The following is a 22,634-nucleotide window of genomic DNA, read 5'->3' on the forward strand; positions in this document are numbered from 1 at the left end:
GGCGGGGCCGGCTATTAATACCGCGGCCGCCCAGCCCGGGTCGCGCAGCCATGGCCAGCCCGGAGCCCCGGCGCGGCGGGGACGGCTCCGCCCAGGCCGCGAGGTAGGAAAGGACCTTCTCAGGCCCGGGCCACCACCCCCTCCTGGGGAGGGGGTGCTAGGCGGATCCCTTCTCCCCAGGAGCGCCTTTCGCCAGACGCGGGCGGTGGTCCAGGCGGGGGTGGGGCACAGGGTGGAGCCACCCGCCAAGGGTGATAGGGGAGTCTGGCCCGGGGCGAGGCGGGGGGGGGGGGGGCGCCCGGGGTTCCGACACCTCCGCTGGTCTGGGGGCTTTTCATAATTCCCCCTCCGCCTCCCACGGGAGATGTGAGGATTAACCCCTTCACACTAGCCGGCATCAACCATCAGATGCCGGATGGCCCATAGTGGCCAAAGACCCTCCCCACTTTCTTTCCTTCCTCACCCCAAATACAGCTGGACATGGAACCCTCCAAGTCGCTGAATTTGCCGTGTGGAAGAGACTTGGTGCAAGGTTGGACGGCTGCCAGCTTGGAGTTGAGTCTGTTCAGGCAGCTCATTCTCTCTGGTCTTGGGCCTGAGAGGGCGTGGGGGGAGGGTCCCCAATCCCAGATCAGCAGGAGAACCTTGGCTGTACGGGGCCCTGGAGGGAAAGCCCTCTCCATCATCCACACTATCAGCTTGCCCCTGGTGAGGGGAAGGGATCTGTGGCTGATGGATTCGGGGCGAGTAGGGAGCGCTTCTGCCCCAGCTCAGCCTGTAGCCCTGGACTTCCTCTTGTACCACGAGGTAGAAGTGCAGTCACACACACACCTGTCACCTCTTCCCTGTAACCACCACACATGCCTAGTTTTACACATGCACTCACCTGTACTGTTGTACACGCAGAGCCAGCCACACACCAACCCGGGCCTGCATGGTATCAAAAACATGCCCAGGTGCAGCTCTGATGGCCGGGGTTGGGAGCTGCTGGGATCCTACAGGGACAGGGACAGAGTAGCAGAGGCAGGCTGCTTGGCGCCCAAGGAGGCCTGAGGTCAGGGGCCCCAGCTGAGCTGGCTGCCTTGCCCCTAGACCTCCTGTAGTCTACTTAAAACAAAACATTCATTTACTTGTTGGCTGCCTTGGGTCTTAGTTGCAGCGTGTGGGATCTTCATTGTGTCACGAGGGCTCTGTAGTTGTGGAGCTCTCTAGTCATGGCACGCAGGCTTAGTGCTCTATGGCATGTTTCATTAGGGGACCTGTAGTCCCCAGCCAGGGCTTCCAGTTGGCTCAGTGGTAACAATGCAGGAGATACGGGCTCAATCCCTGGGTCGGGAAGATCCCCTGGAGAAGGAAATGTCAACCCACTTCAGTATTCTTGCCTGGGAAATCCCAAGGGCCAAGAAGCCGGGTGGGCTACAGTCCATGGGGTATCAAAAGAGTTGGACACAAGTTAGTAACTAAACAACAACAAAGTCCCCCAACCAGGGATCAAACCCTCGTCCCCTGCATTGCAAGGCAGACTCTTGACCACCGGAACACCAGGGAGGCCTCCCATAATCTACTTTTCCCTGGCTCTTTTTTTTTTTTTTTAACATTTGAATAGAAAATTTATTATTTTCATTTTCCAAGTGTTTTCTTTTTCTATCAGGGGAAAAAAAAAAAAAAAAAGAAATCTTAAGGCCAGTTGTCACTTGCTGCCAAATTGGGGGTAGTCTTTCTCTGGTGGTTTAGTCTCTTAAGTTGCATCTGACTCTTGTAACCCCATGGACTGTAGCCTGCCAGGCTCCTCTGTCCATGGGATTCTCCAGGCAAGAATACTGGAGTGGGTTGCCATTTCCTTCTCCATCCACAGCTCTTTAGAGAGAGGCAGCTGGGTGAGGGCAGCAGCTAGCAGAGGCCTGGCACTTCGGGTGAGGTGACTGAGGCAACACCGTGTGTGGGGACAGCGCTGCCTGTAAGTCAGGAGACCTGGACTCTACGTCCAGTCCTGCCACTTGACCTTGGGCAAGTTTCCTCCTTGGAGCTCAGTCAGTTGCCGCTGCCTACATCTACAGAGCCCCACCCTGGGATACAGAGAATAACTGTGCTTGTCGTCGGGAAACGGACTATCAGGGGAGAGTGACAGATGCACTTTTGGAACGCAAAGCACTTAGTGCAAAGATGAGCTGCATATGGAGTGCCTTGAGGACACAAGAATGGAAGTCAGCTGGGACAGGCTTCCCAGAGGAGGTGGGGTTCCAGCAGGATTTGAAAGATGAGTAGAAATGTGTTAAGTAAATAGATATAAATATATTTTGAATTCTAGGGCTGAGCTCTGTTATACCTGCTGTATCTGTTAGGTCTTTTGGACCCAACGCTTATTCTATCTAAGATGAGAGTGGTAAAAAGGAGCCCTGGCTCTAGAGCCAGACTGCTGGCCTTCAACAGGCTCTACCACATACAGGCTGTAGAACTCTGAGTGGGTTCTTTACTTGGTGCTTTTTGGTTTCTTCATCTATAAATTGGGGAGAAACCCTATAGCTCAGATGGTAAAGAATCTACCTGCAATGCAGGAGACTGGGGGTTTGATCCCTGGGTCAGGAAGATCCCCTGGAGAAGGAAATGGCAATCCACTCCAGTATTCTTGCCTAGAGAATTCCAAGGACAGAGGAGCCTGGCGGGCTACAGTCCATGGGGTCACAAAGAGTCGGACATGACTAAGTGACTAACACACACAAGTGAGCGTCGTATAACTGAGTATTTATGGAGAATGCTTAGAATACTGCCTTGAATGCAATTATGTCATTCCAGGGTGGAGGACTCAGCTGGAACATGATGTGAGGGCGGTCTGCTGGCAAAGCAGGGACTCTGTTGAGGATCTGGGTGGGTCTGGCTGACTGATCAGTGCATCCTTCTTGGTGGGAGGAGCTCCAGGCAGTATACAATGAACTATATGTTCCCAGCTGGACCCTTTAGACATTGTGGGATAGGAGTGGGAGATTTAAAAGTTAACACATGTTCTGAGGGACTTCCCTGGTGGTTCAGTGGCTAAGACTCCCAATACAGGGGCCCCAGGGTTCAATCCCTGGTTGGGAAACTAGATCCCACATGCAGCAACCAAGAGTTCACATGCCACAACTAAAAGGTCCTGTGTACACAACTAAGACCCAGCATAGTCAAGTAAATAAAAATAAATATAAATAGATAAAGTTAATGTGTGTTCCAGAGTGTCAAGCATTGCGTGGGCAGTAGGGAGTCATTCAAGGTGAGGCTGAAAAGGTATGTTGGGGCCACATCTTGAAGGGCCTGGAATCTGTGCAAAGCAGTTCACTCTCTACGGGTGAAGTGGAGCAAGATGGATTGTTTTATATTAGAGCAAGCGGCAGCACTGTCAAAACTAGACTGGGATGGGAAAGAAGAAGGCTTATGGGAAGGCTGGTACAAGAGTGCAGGTGAGGGATGATGACGTGGATGAGGGTCCTGGCAGTGGGCTGAAGAGGAGGATGGAGACTGGAGACTTTCTGAGATGGAAATATCAGTTTTTAGTGAGCAGGCTGTTTAAAGACCACTTGTCTATCGACAGAAGAATGGATAAAGAAGATGTAGTACATATATACAATGGAATATTACTCAGCCTTAAAAAAGAATGCTGCTAAGTTGCTTCAGTCGGGTCTAACTCTGTGCAACCCCATAGACGGCAGCCCACCAGGCTCCCCCGTCCCTGGGATTCTCCAGGCAAGAACACTGGAGTGGGTTGCCATTTCCTTCTCCAATGCAGGAAAGTGAAAAGTGAAAGGGAAGTCACTCAGTCGTGTCCAGCTCTTAGTGACCCCATGGACTACAGCCTACCAGGCTCCTCCGTCCATGGCATTTTCCAGGCAAGAGTACTGGAGTGGGGTGCCACTGCCTCGAATGAAACAGTGCCATTTGCAGCAGCATGGATGGACCTAGAGGTTGTCATACTGAGTGAATACTTCAGAGAAAGACAAGTATCATATGATATCTCTTATATGTGGTTCTTAAAAGAATGGTACAAATGAAGTTATTTACAAAATAGAAATAGAATCACAGATGTAAAAGACAAACTTATGGTTACAGGGGGCGGGGGAGCAGGGAGAGGGATAAATTGAAGATTGGGACTGATGTATACACACTACTATATATAAAATAGATAACTAAGAAGGACCTACTGTATAGCTCAGGGAATGCTACTCAATACTCTGTAATGGCCTGTATGAGAAAATAATCTTAAAGTGGATCTATATATATGTATGTATATATGTAAATAGATGTATAACTGATTCATTGTGCTATACAGCAGAATGTAACACAACACTGTAAATCAACTATACCCAATTAAAAAAATACAACACTGATATACAGCCTGATACACAGTGATATATTTCTCTGAGCTGGAGAATATAGGTGTAACAAGCTCAGAGAGAAGGATAATTTTTGGCAGTTGAGTTTGCTGATGCTTGGCACTTTAGGTGAAAAAAAAAAAGCAACCCACTCCATGTCTGGTAAAGGGAAGTGAATGGACTAGGTGATCGTTGTCTGCAAGCTTTAGGTGTTGGTGGAGGTGCTGGGGTTGAATGAGGCCAGTGATGTCTGGGGCCTGGTGAAGCCACACTTTTGTGGTTTCCCGAGTGCCATCAGGGGTTGGTTACAAAAGGGAAGCCAGGGATTCCTGGGGTGTAGAGAGGAGGACTGAGAACACAATGATTTAGAATAAAAATAGTCTTTATTGGGAACCTGGAGCTAAGAAATAGAGCTTAAAACCTGGATACAAGTAAACCTTTCCAAAACAAATCAAATTCTTTGTTTCATATGTGAGGCTTTTCATTTACACTATCAAAAAATTTTTTATTCAAATTTAGTCTGTTTTATAACTGGCACTCTCTGAGTATCTGAGTTTCCTTGAACAAATTACTTGATCTCTTTAACCTCCATTTCCTGATCTGTAAAATGTTAATAATAAATGTAACCACCTCATAGAATTGGTATGAAGATTAAATGAATCAATATATATAAAGCATTTAGAACAGCCTGGCACATGTAACAGGACCTTTAAAAGTGTAATTTATTATTATTATTTCCAGAGTATTTTATATTTTCAAAGAATTGCTCAGAGATCCAAGGTAAGTGAGATGCATTTGAAACAGAGAAGACTAAAGCCACTTGAGAGCCACAGCAGCAGGAGTATATTCCTCAGCAGGAACCAAGAGAGCGAGCCGGCAGCTGGAGCTGCGTTAAGGGGCTCATGTGTTAGAAGCACAGAATCTGAATTCAAGAGCATCTGACAGCCTAGAAGGATGGGCCAGTTCCAAGATGAGGTTTTACAGGAACGAGAGATACGGTTTTAAAGCACTTGCTGTGAAAAAGTCTTAAGGATTTTACTCAAACTCAGCATTTATGGGGAATAAGAGGGACTTTCCTGGTGACCATTGGTTAAGATTCCGCACTTCCAATGCAGGAGTCACAGGTCTGATCCCTGTTCAGGGAACTAAGATGCCACATGCCACATGTGGTCAAAAAAGAATACGATAGAGGTGCCCTATATGTTAAGGGCAACTTGACTACCTCAGTAGGAATATAAGGTCCAGAGACTCACTGCTCAGAGTACACCTGGATTCTGCTTTCTATACCTATCCCCAAGGGATAATGAATCAACTTGGAACCTGTAAGAAGTAACCCAAATGAGGAGGGTACTGGAAACCTTGGCTTGCATGGAATAGTCAAGGAAAAATCAGTTCTCTTTATTTCATTCATTTGTGGCTGTGCTGGGTGTCTGTTGCTGTGCGTAGACTTTCTCTAGTTGCGGCAAGCAGGGGCTACTCTCTAGTTGAAGTGTGTGGGTTTCTCATTGCAGCAGGTTTCAGTAGTTGTGTCATGGCATGTGGAATCTTCTAGGACCAGGGATTGAACCCGCGTCCCCTGCATTGGCAGATGGATTCTTAACCACTGGACCACTAGTGGTTGTAGTCCCTTTATTTTTTAAATATTTATTTTATTGAAGAGTAATTGATTTGCATTGCTGTGTTAATTTCTAATGCACAGCCAAGTGATTAGGTAATACATATATATATAAATATTTTCATATTCTTTTCCACTATAGTTTATCACAGGATATTGAATATAGTTCCCTGTGCTATACAGTAGGACTCTTTAAGTGTTCTCTTTAGTTCAGTTCAGTTCAGTCGCTCAGTCATGTCCGACTCTTTGCGACCCCATGAATTGCAGCACGCCAGGCCTCCCTGTCCATCACCAACTCCCGGAGTTCACTCAGACTCACGTCCATCGAATCCGTGATGCCATCCAGCCATCTCATCCTCTGTCGTCCCTTTCTCCTCCTGCCCTCAATCCCTGCCAACATCAGAGTCTTCTCCAATGAGTCAACTCTTCACGTGAGGTGGCCAGAGTACTGGAGTTTCAGCTTTAGCATCAGTCCTTCCAAAGAAATCCCAGGGCTGATCTCCTTCAGAATGGACTGGTTGAATCTCCTTGCAGTCCAAGGGACTCTCAAGAGTCTTCTCCAACACCACAGTTCAAACGCATCAATTCTTCGGCGCTCAGCCTTCTTCACAGTCCAACTTTCACATCCATACATGAGCACTGGAAAAACCATAGCCTTGACTAGACGGACCTTAGTCAGCAATGTCTCTGCTTTTGAATATACTATCTAGGTTGGTCATAACTTTTCTTCCAAGGAGTAAACGTCTTTTAATTTCATGGCTGCAGTCACCATCTGCAGTGATTTTGGAGCCCCCAAAAATAAAGTCTGATACTGTTTCCACTGTTTCCCCATCTATTTCCCATGAAGTGATGGGACCAGATGCCATGATCTTCGTTTTCTGAATGTTGAGATTTAAGCCAACTTTTTAACTCTCCTCTTTCACTTTCATCAAGAGGCTTTTTAGTTCCTCTTCACTTTCTGCCATAAGGGTGGTGTCATCTGCATATCTGAGGTTATTGATATTTCTCCCGGCAATCTTGATTCCACCCTGTGCTTCTTCCAGTCCAGCATTTCTCATGATGTACTCTGCATAGAAGTTAAATAAGCAGGGTGACAATATACAGCCTTGACATACTCCTTTTCCTATTTGGAACCAGTCTGTTGTTCAATGTCCAGTTCTAAATGTTGCTTCCTGACCTGCATATAGGTTTCTCAAGAGGCAGGTTAGGTAGTCTGGTATTCCCATCTCTTTCAGAATTTTCCACAGTTTATTGTGATCCACACAGTCAAAGGCTTTGGCATAGTCAATAAAGCAGAAATAGATGTTTTTCTGGAACTCTCTTGCTTTTTCCATGATCCAGTGGATGTTGGCAATTTGATCTCTGGTTCCTCTGCCTTTTCTAAAACCAGCTTGAACATCAGGGCGTTCATGGTTCATGTATTGCTGAAGCCTGACTTGGAGAATTTTGAGCATTACTTTACTAGCGTGTGAGATGAGTGCAATTGTGCGGTAGTTTGAGCATTCTTTGGCATTGCCTTTCTTTGGGATTGGAATGAAAACTGACCTTTCCCAGTCCTGTGGCCACTGCTGAGTTTTCCAAATTTGCTGGCATATTGAGTGCAGCACTTTCACAGCATCATCTTTCAGGATTTGAAACAGCTCAACTGGAATTCCATCACCTCCTCTAGCTTTGTTCATAGTGATGCTTTCTAAGGCCCACTTGACTTCACATTCCAGGATGTCTGGCTCTAGATGAGTGATCATACCATCATGATTATCTGGGTCGTGAAGATCTTTTTTTGTACAGTTCTTCTGTGTATTCTTGCTACCTCTTCTTAATATCTTCTGCTTCTGTTAGGTGCATACGATTTCTGTCCTTTATCGAGCCCATCTTTGCATGACATGTTCCCTTGGTATCTCTAATTTTCTTGAAGAGATCTCTAGTCTTTCCCATTCTGTTCTTTTTCTCTATTTCTTTGCATTGATTGCTGAGGAAGGCTTTCTTATCTCTTCTTGCTATTCTTTGGAACTCTGCATTCAGATGCTTATATCTTTCCTTTTCTCCTTTGCTTTTCACCTCTCTTCTTTTCACAGCTATTTGTAAGGCCTCCCCAGGCAGCCATTTTGCTTTTTTGCATTTCTTTTCCATGGGGATGGTCTTGATCCCTGTCTCCTGTACAATGTCACGAACCTCACTCCATAGTTCATCAGGCACTCTATCTCTCAGATCTAGTCCCTTAACTCTATTTCTCACTTCCACTGTATAAACATAAGGGATTTGATTGAGGTCATACCTGAATGGTCTAGCAGTTTTCCCTACTTTCTTCAATTTCAGTCTGAATTTGGCAATAAGGAGTTCATGATCTGAGCCACAGTCAGCTCCTGGTCTTGTTTTTGTTGACTCTATAGAGCTTCTCCATCTTTGGCTGCAAAGAATATAATCAATCTGATTTCGGTGTTGACCATATGGTGATGTCCATGTGTAGAGTCTTCTCTTGTGTTGTTGGAAGAGGGTGTTTGCTATGACCAGTGCATTTTCTTGGCAAAACTCTATTAGTCTTTGCCCTGCTTCATTCCACATTCCAAGGCCAAATTTGCCTGTTATTCCAGGTGTTTCTTGACTTCCTACTTTTGCATTGCAGTCCCCTATAATGAAAAGGACATCTTTTGTGGGTGTTAGTTCTAAAAGGTCTTGTAGGTCTTCATAAAACCGTTCAACTTCAGCTTCTTCAGCGTTACTGGTTGGGGCATAGACTTGGATAACTGTGATATTGAACAGTTTGCCTTGGAGACGAACAGAGATCATTCTGTCATTTTTGAGATTGCATCCAAGTACTGCATTTTGGACTCTCTTGTTGACCATGATGGCTCCTCCATTTCTTCTGAGGGATTCCTGCCCGCAGTAGTAGATATAATGGTCATCTGAGTTAAATTCATCCATTCCAGTCCATTTTAGCTCACTGATTCCTAGAATGTCGACGTTCACCCTTGTCATCTCTTGTTTGACCACTTCCAATTTGCCTTGATTCATGAACCTGACATTCCAGGTTCCTATGCAATATTGCTCTTTACAGCTTTGGACCTTGCTTCTATCACCAGTCACATCCACAACTGGGTATTGTTTTTGCTTTGGCTCCATCCCTTCATTCTTTCTGGAGTTATTTCTCCACTGATGTCCAGTAGCATATTGGGCACCTACTGACCTGGGGAGTTCCTCTTTCAGTATCCTATCATTTTGCCTTTTCATACTGTTCATGGGGTTCTCAAGGCAAGAATACTGAAGTGGTTTGCCATTCCCTTCTCCAGTGGACCACATTCTGTCAGACCTCGCCACCATGACCCACCCGTCTTGGGTTGCCCCACCGGCATGGCTTGGTTTCTTTGAGTTAGACAAGGCTGTGGTCCTAGTGTGATTAGGTTGACTAGTTTTCTGTGAGTATGGTTTCAGTGTGTCTGCCCTCTGATGCCCTCTTGCAACACCTACCATCTTACTTGGGTTTCTGTTACCTTGGGCGTGGGGTATCTTTTCATGGCTGCTCCAGCAAAGCACAGCTGCCGCTCCTTACTTTGGACGAGGGGTATCTCCTTGACCTTCAACGTGGGATAGCTCCTCTAGACCCACCCACCGCTCCTCCGGTTGCTCCTCCCAGCCGCTGCTCCTGCCCTCGGGCGCGGGGTGGCTCCTCAGGTGGTTCTCTTTAAGTAGCTCTCTTTAAGTGTTCAGAGAACTGACATGGAAAAGAAATTAGAGTATCTGATTCTAGAAAGAAGAATGAAGTCCAGGTGAAAACTGTGGGGAAGGTCATACCTCAACACTAGAAGTTTCTTATGATAGTGGAACAGAGTCGCTCAGGTGTGGGTTCCTGTCCTTTGATGGTACGGAAGCAGAGACTCAACACTTACCTCGTGGGGATGGTGTCAGAGCTAAGCGATGGGCTGTGTTGTGGTGGATCAATGAAGGGAGGGGGCAGACGACTGCCCTTCGAGATGTGAGAATTTGCTGTCGGCTAGGCTTGTGTCCTGGCGGCTCCAGTCACAAACCCTCCCAGGACTGTGACTGCCCTCTCACCTTGTCGTTTCTTTTGCAGGGAAACAAGGCCAGAGGTCATTTCTCCTCTTGAAGAGGAGAACTCTGCATCCCTGTATGAGCTGGGGACCTGGAACCCAGAAGTTACTCTGTCTTTGGAGGGGACCTTGAACTTAGAGGACATTCTCTACCTGGGGAACACAGGCGACCTTGATGAGGCTCTGTACGTGGAAGAAACTGAACTGCCGGAGGAGACGCTGCACATCGAGGAAACCAGGGCGCTGGATGAGGCCCTGTACCTGGAGGAGCCGAGCCCGGAGGAGGCTTTATGTGTGGAAGAGCCAGCGAAGCTGGAGGGGGTGTTATATGTGGAAGAGCCCGTGAAGACTGCAAGCCCAGAGCAGATAGCTCACAGGGGAGACACGCTCCTGAGCGAGGCTAAGTCTAACCCCAAGGAGAGCCTCCAAGCCGGGCCCAGTCCCAGCACAGAGGGGAGCTTGAGCATAGAGGACCTGGAATTGCTGGAGGGGCGTTTCCAGCAGTGCATTGAAGCCGTGGCCCAGCTGGAAGAGGAGAGGGATCAACTCATCCATGAGCTTGTGTTGCTCCGCGAGCCTGCCCTGCAGGAGGTGCAGCAGGTCCACCGGGATATCCTGGCCGCCTACAAACTGCATGCCCAGGCAGAGCTCGAGAGGGATGGGCTGAGGGAGGAGATCCGGCTGGTCAAGCAGAAGCTGTTCAAGGTGACCAAGGAGTGCGTGGCCTACCAGTACCAGCTGGAGTGCCGCCGGCAGGACGTGGCCCAGTTCGCCGATTTCCGGGAAGCACTGACCACCCGGGCAGCCCAGCTCTCAGAGGAACTAACCCAGCTCCGGGAGGCCTATCAGAAGCAGAAGGAGCAGTTACGGCAACAGCTCGAAGCACCTCCGAGTCAGAGGGATGGGCACTTTCTCCAGGAGAGCCGGCGGCTCTCTGCCCAGTTCGAGAGCCTCATGGCAGAGAGCCGCCAGGGCCTGGAGGAGGAGTACGAGCCTCAGCTGCTGCGGCTCCTAGAGAGGAAAGAAGCTGCGGCCAAAGCTCTGCAGAAAACCCAGGCCGAGATCCAGGAGATGAAGGAGGCCCTGAGACCTCTGCAGGCAGAAGCCCAGCAGCTCCACTTGCAAAACAGGAACCTGGAGGACCAGATCACCCTTGTGAGGCAAAAGCGGGATGAGGAGGTGCAGCAGTACCGGGTAGGCCCACTGGGCGTGGGAGGAAGGACAGTCTTTTAGTCTAGGGAGGAAAAGGGGACCGGGCCAAAGGTCTTTGGGCTGAAGGATGCTAGCATATGTGAAGTGAAGTGAAGTCACTCAGTCGTGTCTGACTCTGCGACCCCATGGGCTGTAGCCTACAAGGCTCCTCTGTCCATGGAATTTACCAGGCAAGAGTACTGGAGAGGGTTGCCATTTCCTTCTCCAAGGGATCTACCTGACCCAGGGATCGAACCCAGGTCTCCCACACTGCAGGCAAACGCTTTACCATCTGAGCCACCAGGCTAGCATAGGTAGGAAGAGCAATTTGTTTCATGGGCCAGTCACTCACTTCTTTAAGCCATTTTCCATTTCATTCATTCAGGCCTGCTAGGGCTGAAAGTTAACCTGCACTCTTAGTTTCCACGACACTTTTACACCAATGATCTTTGTTAAGCCTCCAAGTCAACTATTATCATTTTTCTTAGATGAGGAAACTGAGGCCCAGTGAGTCGGAGTAATTTGAACTCTAGTCTGACCAACCCCAAATATTTCAGTGCTCTTTCCATAGCACCATTTTCCGATTCAGAGTGAATAGCCCTTGGGTTTAGATAGAGCAGGAGGGAATGAGGCCAGGTAGAATTCATTCTCTCCCCTCCGCGGTATTCACTCTCAAGTCTCACCTATCTGATCTCTGCTCTGAAGTTTTCCAGTCTTAAAAAGCTGGGATGAAATCTATAAACCTCTATCCCTCCTTCTCCTTTTTTGTGCATTTGTCACCATTTCAATCGTATTCAAGATATTTCTGATTGTGAGCCAGTCCTAATCCCTTTTAGAACAAAATGGGATCTAAACACTCAGTGCATAAACAGTTCTCTCTCCCCCACAGGCTGAGCTTTCAGAAGGTAGGGAGTATGGCTTACTTATCTCTGCCACCAGGCTGAGTCTGCATCAGTTAAGTGCTGACTTGGTGCTGCTGGGTGCTATGAGAACCCCACACTGTGGTGCTTTTCACAGCAGTATTTTTGTCTTTTGAAACACACATTTTTTGGATGAACTTAAAAATCCCAGAGATTTTGACTTATCCATTAAGGAAGATGTCCTCTGTTGAAAATGGCTGCATTCACTTCACTGAAGATTTTGTCAAGCTTTCTATAGCTTATATTATGAAAAGAATAGGGTTTGGGGGTCATAGTATTGAATGCCTTCAAGCTATACATATTCACTTACCCAACACTGCCCTCCACCTCCACTGCACTTTTTATTGGGTCATAATCTAGTGAAAGGGTGGTAATTATTTTTGCATAAACAAATACTATTCTTAAACACCTGATACTCAATCAGATGTTACTTTAATAACTGTAACCCAGGGTAGAAAGTAACATGTGATTTAAGAGAGGTACAGATAAGAGTGCTATGGGATAATGAGATTATTTTTAGCCATGGATTAAATCAGAGAACCTGTAACAGAAGACAGTGTTATTTAAGTACTTAAGTATAGGCAAGATCTAGACCAGTGCTGTCCAACATAAATATAATGCAAGCCTCAAATATCATTTAAAATTTTCTAATAGCCACATAAAAGAAATAGGTGAAGGTAATTAACATATTATTTAATCCAATAGATATAAAAATATAATTAGTAACTTGGCTGCAGGTGAAAGGTGAAAAACTGAGAGGTGAGTTGAACTGTGGAGGTAGGTCAGGGCAGATCCCATTAGACTTTGAAATCCAGCCTAAGGAGTCTGGACTTTATTCAGTGGTCAGTTGGCTCCTTAAAGAAATTTAGTCGAGGGATTAACACGATCCTCGCTCTTTTTTTAGTTAAAAAAGGTATTCATTTTTGGCTACACTGGGTCTTTGGTGCTGCATGTAGGCTTTCTCTAGTCGTAGTGAGCAGGCGCTACTCTAAATCCCAGTGCACGAGATTCTTGCTGTGCTGGCCTCTCATTTGGGAGCACAGGCTCTATCTAGGCACGAGGGCTTCAGCAGTCACGGCTCTTGGGCTCTAGAGCAGGGGCTCAGTAGCTGTGGCCATGGGGACAGTCGCTCCAAGCTTGTGGAATCTCGCTGGGCCAGGGCAGGCAGATTCTTAACTACTTGACCACCAGGAAGTCCCCCTTGCTCTCCTTTTAGAAACATTATTGGTGGCAGTGTGTAAAATGGGCTAGAGCCGACAGGCAAGGGAGACTGATTAGGAAACTACTACAGGTAAGAGGAAACAACAGTAGCAAAAGAAAAGGAAGAAAGAACAAACAGAATAATTTTCACTACAGAATGAGTGGGGCAGAGAGGTGAGAAGTCAGTCAGAGGATGCTTAGATTTCAGACAAGGCTAACTCAGATGGTGATGCACTAAGTAGGGAATCCTTGGGATTAGAATTTCCTTATATAGTGTTAGAATTCTAGAACTGTTTCCCGAGTGATTTGCATCACTATACTGGATTTGTTTCAGATTTGATTATCTGTGCAGCTTTCCAAAGATCACTCTATGAGAAACAACCCTGATGAAAGTCTATTTCTATACCACAATAAAGTGGGAAAAAAGGTCTGACAGAGATAATTCTTTCTGAAATGACTTTTTCCCAAACTGTTTGCCAAAGGCCATGTATGGCATCTGATTACTTTTCAAGGGTACACCTCACCCTGGTGACTTTAAATTTGCTTTCATCACCATCACCCATTCATTCAACAAATATTTAGCCTACTTTTTTTGTGCCAGGCAATGAGCTATGTGGTGGCAAGAGATAAGAACTCGTGGTGAGGGGTTAGGGGTGGCGGACAGTCACTGTCCTCAAAAAGTTTATAGTTCAATTAAAAAATAATAAATTAAAAAGAAATTAAAAAACAGAAAAAGAACCAAGAAGAAAAAAATTAATGATAAAGTTTATAGTACAGGAAGGATACAAGATAAAACTTCCTAAAATCTAAGACATCTGGATCTAAGAATGTAAAGTGTGAGTTTTAGAATCAATGAAATAATTAACATACTTCAATGTGATAGACAATGTAATAGTTGTAGGAATAAAACATTACACTGATGAAGCAGGTTTAATTACCCTTGGGGAAATAAGGGGGAAATTTTATACAGATTAAAAATAGCTAGCATGTACTTGAAGTTCTTTACATGTAATAATTCATTTAATTCTTACCTCTGAGATTGGTGTAATTATTGTCACCATTTGAGAAACAAGTAAACAGGTGAGTCACAGAAGTCATTTGTCCAGGGTTACACAGCTAGGAAGGGATGGAGGTAGGATGTAACCCTGGGAAATCCAGTTCAAGTTCATGCTACAAGGTGTTTGAGCTGAGTCTTAAAGAATGAATTCACTGTGTAGACAAGGGACGAAGACCATTCTAGGCCAAGGGAACCGCTCATAAAGCATGAAACACAGACATGTTATGGGAAGTGTACCTGAACCATAACAAATCTGAGACGTGTATGAGGCTGGAGAAGTAACATGGGACCAGATTGTAAAGGGCTTTATGTATTCTTTAGGTCAGCAGTTTTCCTGAAAAGGTTTTCTTCAAAGCCACAGACTTTTCCCCAAAAACAATGTTATATGGAATGGCAACGTGTAAACATTAAAAAAAAAAAAAACCAACCCACAGGTAAAAGTAGCGCTACTAACTAAAGAGTGACAAGCACACTCCAGCCACGGCCTCCTCCTGGGGTTTCATGGGAAAGTTTGAAGACCATTTAAGAGTCTGCCTATCTATGTATCTGGGCCTCCCAGGTGGAGCTAGTGGTAAAGAATTCGCCTAGCAGTGAAGATGTTAAGAGATATGGGTTCAATCCCTGGGTCAGGAAAATCCCCTGGAGGAGGGCATGGCAACCCACTCCAGTATTCTTGCCTGGAGAATCCCATGGACAGAGGAACCTGGCAGGCTACAGTCCATAGGGTCGCAGGCTATTGAAGCAACTTAGCACCCATGCATCTATGTTCTTTCTCTACTTTTTTATCTATTTATGTGAAGGCAGTAAAGCAACTGTTAAGAGTATAAGCTCTAAGCTACTGGCAAATCCTGGGTCTACCACTAACTGTGAAACCTTGGACAAATTACTTAACCTGTGGTTGAGCTCCTTCACATGTAAAATGGGATTAATGGGTCTGCTGCAAGGAATGAACTTGTTAGTAGTATCCGTAAAGCACTTCTAATGGTGCCTGGCACAGAAGTAAGTGGCACTCTAAGTGGCAGTGTTGGAGGGTAGATTCAAAGAGCCTGGAAAGACCACTTAGTGGAAGAGGAGAGAGATGTGAGGGAAAATGGGCAGATTTGGTGACTGGTTGCAGTGCGTGGGGTGTTTGCTGAGAATGATCAAGTTTTTACCTTGAAACTGGAAGACTTCTAGTGCCAAGATGGAATATGCTTACTATCTGCATGCTTCACATCAATAAGCATTTTATGTGCAGGGTGCCAGACATACTAAGATCCAAGAAACTACAGTCTGATTGGGAGTTAAAGATCTTACATGCCAGACAGCGTGGCCACAAGAACAAAACAAAACAAAAGCCACATGTAGCTAGTGACTTCCATATTGGACAGTGTAGACTAGAGGAGTAATGGAGGTCCTAGTTAGAAGTGAGGGTCAAACTAGCAGGAGTCTGAATGCCAGACTAAAGAAAGTGGAAAGCCTATGGAGACTGAGTGATAAAACACTTTTTTATGGCTGCACCATGTGGGATGTTAAGTTTCCTGACCAGGGATTAAACTTGTGCCCTGCTGCAGTAGAAGCACAGTCTTAACCACTAGACCACCAGGGAAGTCCTGATAAAGCACTTTTAAAAATGTTAACCCAGTGATGCTACATACGATAAAGAATGGAGATTGTCCTTCATTTCTGTCACTGTATTAATACTTCATTCTGTGACAGCTTCGCCCTGTCAAGAGCTTATCAGTGACAGTACAGATTGTCTTTACAAGCATGTTCTTTTGTATATCCAGCAAATGACAGGTTTACTAGATACAAGGCTTGGGCAACTGGGGCAGAGAGGTATACAGACGCTTTTAGATAACACACTCTTAGATGGTAAAGCCACATTTCTGCGTGGTGTCAAAGCATGGTTATGTGTTGGATGTTGCTCGGTCATATGACTTAGTGACTCCATGAACTATAGCCTGCCAAGCCTCTCTGTCCATGGGATTTCCCAGGCAAGAATACTGTAGTGAGTTGCTATTTCCTACTCCAGATCTTCCCAACCCAGGGATCAAACCCAAGTTTCTCAGTCTTCTGCATAGCCAGGTGGATTCTTTACCACTGTGCCACCTGACTAGGCACTAAAAAACGACCTTTTGACAATATATGATGAAAGCTGAGATTCAGCTACAGTATCAAACGCTGCAGACTGACATGTCTCAGGTATACCAAGGATGACTCAGAGAACAAATTATTTACATCATTCTATTTAGAACATGCTTCCCTGTTGGCTCAGTTGGTAAAGAAACCCCCTGCAATGCAGGGCCCCAGGTTCAATCTCTGGATGGGGAAGATCCCTTGGAGAAGGAAATGGCAACACTCCAGTATTCTTGCCTGGAATATCCCATGGACAGAGGAGCCTGGTGTGCTACAGAGCCTATGGGGTTGCAAACAGTTGGACACAACTGAGCAACCACCATCAAGAATATGCACCCGAACTGGATCCCAAGTTTATTATTCTTCAAAATCTGAGATAAAGTCATTGCTCCTTAAAAATATGCCTTCCAATTTCAGCACTCCCTTTCCTTCCCAAGTCCCCCACGCTGAGGATCCATGCCAGCTAGTACGCAAGCCACAGACTGACTTGCTGACATCTTCCTTACATCATTCCAGACATTAATCCACACAGAAAATCTGTAGAATGATCCTGCCTGGTTTTGGCACAATGGGAAAGTTAACTGAGACCCAAGGGCCTCCAGGGCATAGCACCTTCATTTTCCAAATTAGCACTTTAGAACAAATTGCCCTGATATAATAAGCAAAGGATATAGGAAATTCACCATGATACCCTCATTAATTAAGCATCTGCTTGTCTGTCTTGTGGTAAGTACTAAGTAAAGCTATGTCTGACTTCAAGGAGCTTCAGAGTTATTCAAATATACCTGCTTACATAAATACTTGGTTTCTTTCAACTTCAATTAAGTTGTAGGGTACTATTAAAAACTGATTATCTTAATGGAAACAAACTTGCACATTAAGGGTCTATAAAAATTCTTAGTTCACCAACTAGGTGATCAAAATCCTCCCCAATACTTCAGGCAAGACTGCTTTTGGGTCACCATTTTCAAAAACATCCATCAAAATACGTTCTCTGAATCTCATTTCCTCAATCTCAACACTGCTGTGGAGATAAACAATGTGTAAAGAAATGCTTTATAATAATGGACATCAGGTTTTTTACTATTTGGCTCATTAAGAGATGTGTTTGGCCCTCATGCAGGAACAGCTGGAGGAAATGGAAGAACGACAGAGGCAGCTAAGAAGCGGTGTGCAACTCCAGCAACAGAAGAACAAAGAGATTGAGCAGCTAAGAGTCGGCCTTGCTGAAGAGCTCGCAACTTACAAGTCAGTTTTTGCTGCTCCCCAAATCTCAACCAACACTGGCTGAGGGGATGGTGGGGAGGGCAGATGTTGCTCATGAGAAATTTGACAGTGAAAAGCAGAAAAAAAAATTGGGGGGAAAACTGTCAAATTGTGCTCATCCATGAACAGAAAGAAAATTTTTTTTTTTTTAAGGGCTATGCTACCTAAGAGCCTGGAACAGGTTAATGCTCCCACTTCTGAGGCAAGTGGAATCGAGACACCGTCTCAAGGTGATACTTACGGTTACAAGAGTGGTGTCTGCCCTGTTGCCGCTTTCCTAACAAGACTAATGCCTCAAAAAAAATTGTGTCCAGTAACAAATTACATCATTTAGGAGTAACAGGATGACACATACCTCCAAGTTGCCTGGTTCAAGTATTCAGGCTTCCTTTGCAATGTTTCAGTTTCTAGTAGGACTTAAAACATACCCTGATTGTCACCAAGAAATCTGTAACAGGATAAAACATCTAGGCTCTGTGCATTCTTACTTTCCTCACCCTACCTGACCCTATCTGCTGTTCATAAACAGTTTCCTTAGAATAGCAGAGGGCAGTTAGGACATCTAATTCAGACTATGACTAAGGAGGCCAAGAAGGCTAAAGCAACCTGTTAACAGTCACTTAAAAAGCTGAAGAGGGTGTTGTTTATAGACCAAAGGACATTGATTATTGCTTCATTTGTGAGACAAGCAACACACCTATCCAGTGATTTCTTTACATTCCAATGTTCTCGCATTCTTTATAAAAGTCCTAGATTCTCTTAGACAGACACTAAGGATTAAAAAAGATGAAACTGGATATTAGATTAAGTCCATAAATCTTTATTAATTTCCTAGTTAACCCTACATCTTGGATACAAATTCATTAGTAACTATTATAACTGATGCTTTTCCTAAATTACTAGGTTTTTTTGGCTCCTCCAGTTTGCAAGAGTTCCCCAACTAAAGACTGAACCCCAGCCATGGCAGTAAAAGCACCCAATCTTAACCACTAGACCACCAGGGAACTCCCATACTAGAATTGTCTTCTACTGTGTTTTATCTAGGCATAACAGACCATGCTTGTTGTTTGAGAGATTACTAGAACCCTGTAATTGAAGAAAATGAGCTGCTAAACACCTTTGTGTGGATCAGATGAAAAGTACAACTGGGAGAAGACAATGATTAATCCAAAGAATCAAAACTACAGAATTTCAGACCTTGTTATACCTGTGTAAAGTTAATGTGAGCAGATGAAATTTTTAGTGAGCCCCTACCAAAGTCATCCCTGATTAGATGCAAATCACTCTAGCAAGCTCTCCCTAACATATCTGCACTAAGCTTCAGAAATTCATTGTTAAAAACCTTATAATGGGAATTCCCATCATGGTCCAGTGATTAGGACTCAATGCTTTGGGGCCTGGTCAACCCTTGGTCAGGGAACTGAGATCCTGCAAGCCACACAGCACAGCCAAAAAAAAAAAAAAAAAAAATCACAAAAACTTTATTATATACTGTATTAAGTTGCAAAGTTTAAACTTATCCTTTTTTCTCTCAACCTTACAGGGGCTGTTTAGAAACATACGGCCGAATCTGTAACCAAGAAACAAAAAAAAACTTCTTAGCAAAGGATCACTAAGTACCCTTTGGACATACTTTTTTCTAAACAGAGAAGGGAGTGTCATGGATTTGGCAAGCAGTTCTCTCTGGGAAAGTTACAAATACTGGCTGACCTGTTTAAAAAGATTCTAGGGCTGGCTGGAGGCAGAACACTGTCAGTCCACTCTTAGCTGTATTCGGTTTCATACGTTGCTGATACTGATCTCAGTGCACTGAGGAATGGAAAAATGAGTCTCCTGTCAGCCATCAGCAGCCTTCCACAGGCACACTGAGTAAAGGATGAATGTACGGACACACTCTAGTGAAAAATGTACCTTGCCTTGTGCTGACCCAAAACAAAGTTTTTCAGGAACACAGGTGAAGTAAAAAAGGCACCGTGTTATCATTACAGCTGACCCTTGAACAATGTGGGGCTTAATCTGCATGTAACTTAGTTGGCCCTTGGTATCAAAGATTCCTTCACCTCTGTGAATTCTGTGTTATTTCCTACTGAAGAGTATCTGTGTAAGTGGACCTGTGCACTTCAAACCCATGTTGTTCAAGGGTAAACTGTGTATGGTTTACAATCTGGATCCTTTTGTGCCATGAGTGTTATACTTTAATTGAATTCCTCTACAAAGTTTTAAAGTCTATGCTGATTCATGTAGATTTACTCTTGTGTCAAGGTATTTTCACTATACTCCAAAAGAACTACTCACTTCAAGACAAACAAGAACCAACCCAGATTTCTCAAAATATCTTACCTTATGAAAATGATTTTGGGTCAGAGTGATCTATTCAGTTAGACTGGGTGTTTGGTAAAGAACCAAGCATTTTATCTGGTTATGGTACTTGGCTTTAAACAGCCTACTTTTCTAACCTCTAAGTACAGGCCCCAGTGAATTACACTGGGGAGATTCAACCTCTATGAGAAAAGGTCAAACACCTTTTCAAAATTTAATTTTTGCCTTAAACTCTCTCTGCCACACTGCCTCTAACATTCTTAAAAGTTCATGTGGTTCTCTGGAGGTAAGACTTCAAAAAAATGTTATCTTACCAAAGCCTAATCTGTACACCTGATTCACGTCTTTCACTTCCCCTAGGAAGGAGTAAAGCTCTTTTCTATACCTCTGGGTCTACTATATTTACTTCTGCTCTCGGTAGTCAAAGACCACAGAAAATAACTGTCATCTGAACAACTTTTCTAGAAGCCAGAGACTGGTGTTTGATGAATGTTATACACTAAATAAAACCCATCAGCATGGGATTATGTAGAAAAGCAATTTATTCCATTATAAGCACTTACACAGTTAGTCAAGGAGAGTAACAGGCCTGCTGGTGAAACAGGTCACCCAAAATAGAGATGGTATCAAACTAGTGGTCAAGGACTAACTCCTTAAAAAAAAAAAAAAAAGCAACTCTTATCCAGGATTAATTTAATTTTAAAAACAAATACAAGCTATTGATTCACTCTTCTCAACTTAACTGGACAGTCTACCTGCGGTATAACTGTCAGGTAAAAACATACATCTTTACAACTTGGTGGTCCCAAGTTTTTAAAAAAAACCATTTCACAGAAAGGAAAGAAATAATATGAAAACAGCTCAAGAAATACACTAACAAGCAAAAATATATGGGGAAGGAGGAACACACTGTTTTGACTTAACTGAAGAAACTGAGGAGACTGGTCTATGTTAGGAAATGTGCATCCTGGAAAGTTCGGCGTGTAGGAATTTCTATGACTTGAATCTCCCCTATTTCCTGAATAAAAACAACATCTTGTAGTATTTATACTTCATGGCTCAGACACCTACCTCACTTAGCTCTATTTCTTACTCACTCTAGCCTTTACTTAAATGAGTCTGAAAAACTTGGGGATATAGTATAAGAAGAAAAATAACCACACACAATATTCCCCCTTTTTGTGGCTACTTTTAGACCTCTGTTACTAGAAAATTCCTAAAGAAAATTTAAATATAAGTCTGTGGCTTTGCTGAATCAAGAAGCCCCCAGTTAATACTTAGAAAACATCTTCTGTTTGGACTAATAACATTGTTGATAGAACTTATTATAGAGGGATAACCAAACAAAGTCTGTGTCTCAAAACCAGTGTTAAATCAATCTCAGAGTTGAGAGGAAGAAAAGGGGAGCCTAAAAATCACAAGTGCAGACATGATCTAAGATCCTTGTCCTTCTGGATCCCCACTTCCTTCAGGGTCTTCATCATTATAAATGTTCTCAGCCTGCCAAAAACAGAGAAAAGGGTATTGAGTAAACATGAAAGTTACTTCTGGAAGTTAAGGGTGAAAATAGATGAGGCTAGGAAGACAGAAAAACATCTATTTCTGCTTTATTGACTATGCCAAAGCCTTTGACTGTGTGGATCACAATAAACTGTGGAAAATTCTTCAAAAGTCGAGAATACCAGACCACCTGACCTGCCTCTTGAGAAATCTGTATGCAGGTCAGGAAGCAACAGTTAGACCTGGATGTGGAACAACAGACTGGTTCCAAATAGGAAAAGGAGTACGTCAAGGCTGTATATTGTCACCCTGCTTATTTAACTTCTATGCAGTGTACATCATGAGAAACGCTAGACTGGAAGAAACACAAGCTGGAATCAAGATTGCCAGGAGAAATATCAGTAACCTCAGATATGCAGATGACACCACCCTTATGGCAGAAAGTGAAGAGGAACTAAAAAGCCTCTTGATGAAAGTGAAAGAGGAGAGCAAAAAAGTTGGCTTAAAGCTCCACATTCAGAAAATGAAGATCATGGCATCTGGTCCCATCACTTCATGGGAAATAGATGGGGAAACAGTACAAACAGTGTCAGACTTTATTTTTGGGGGGCTCCAAAATCACTGCAGATGGTGACTGCAGCCATGAAATAAAAAGAGGCTTACTCCTTGGAAGAAAAGTTATGACCAACCTAGATAGCATATTCAAAAGCAGAGACATGACTTTGCCGACTAAGGTCCGTCTAGTCAAGGCTATGGTTTTTCCTGTGGTCACGTATGGGTGTGAGAGTTGAACTGTGAAGAAAGCTGAGCGCCGAAGAATTGATGCTTTTGAACTGTGGTGTTGGAGAAGACTCTTGAGTCCCTTGGACTGCAAGGAGATCCAACCAGTCCATTCTGAAGGAGATCAGCCCTGGGATTTCTTTGGAAAGAATGATGCTAAAGCAGAAACTCCAGTACTTTGGCCACCTCATGCGAAGAGTTGACTCATTGGAGAAGACTTTGCTGCTGGGAGGGATTGGGGGCAGTAGGAGAAGGGGACAACAGAGGATGAGATGGCTG

General features: G+C 44.3%; 2 protein-coding genes across 2 annotated transcripts in view; one reads left to right on the forward strand and one right to left on the reverse strand.

The window, feature by feature from the left end:
• Positions 1-21,267, forward strand: SYNC (syncoilin, intermediate filament protein). The gene is made up of 5 exons (XM_052635634.1): positions 1-103; positions 10,028-11,198; positions 17,614-17,738; positions 17,910-17,986; positions 19,300-21,267. Exons 1-5 carry the CDS (start codon positions 51-53, stop codon positions 19,308-19,310), a joined length of 1,437 nt encoding a protein of 478 aa, XP_052491594.1. The 5' UTR covers positions 1-50; the 3' UTR covers positions 19,311-21,267.
• RBBP4 (RB binding protein 4, chromatin remodeling factor) overlaps positions 20,754-22,634 on the reverse strand; it is a 16,716-nt gene continuing 14,835 nt past the window's right edge. Inside the window, exon 12 of the mRNA XM_052635636.1 lies at positions 20,754-21,575. Within this exon, the coding sequence (XP_052491596.1) occupies positions 21,510-21,575 (66 nt within the window). The 3' untranslated portion in view covers positions 20,754-21,509. The remainder of the gene's footprint in view (positions 21,576-22,634) is intronic.

Source organism: Budorcas taxicolor, chromosome 2 (assembly GCF_023091745.1).
Source record: "Budorcas taxicolor isolate Tak-1 chromosome 2, Takin1.1, whole genome shotgun sequence".
Classification (NCBI taxonomy): domain Eukaryota; kingdom Metazoa; phylum Chordata; class Mammalia; order Artiodactyla; family Bovidae; genus Budorcas; species Budorcas taxicolor.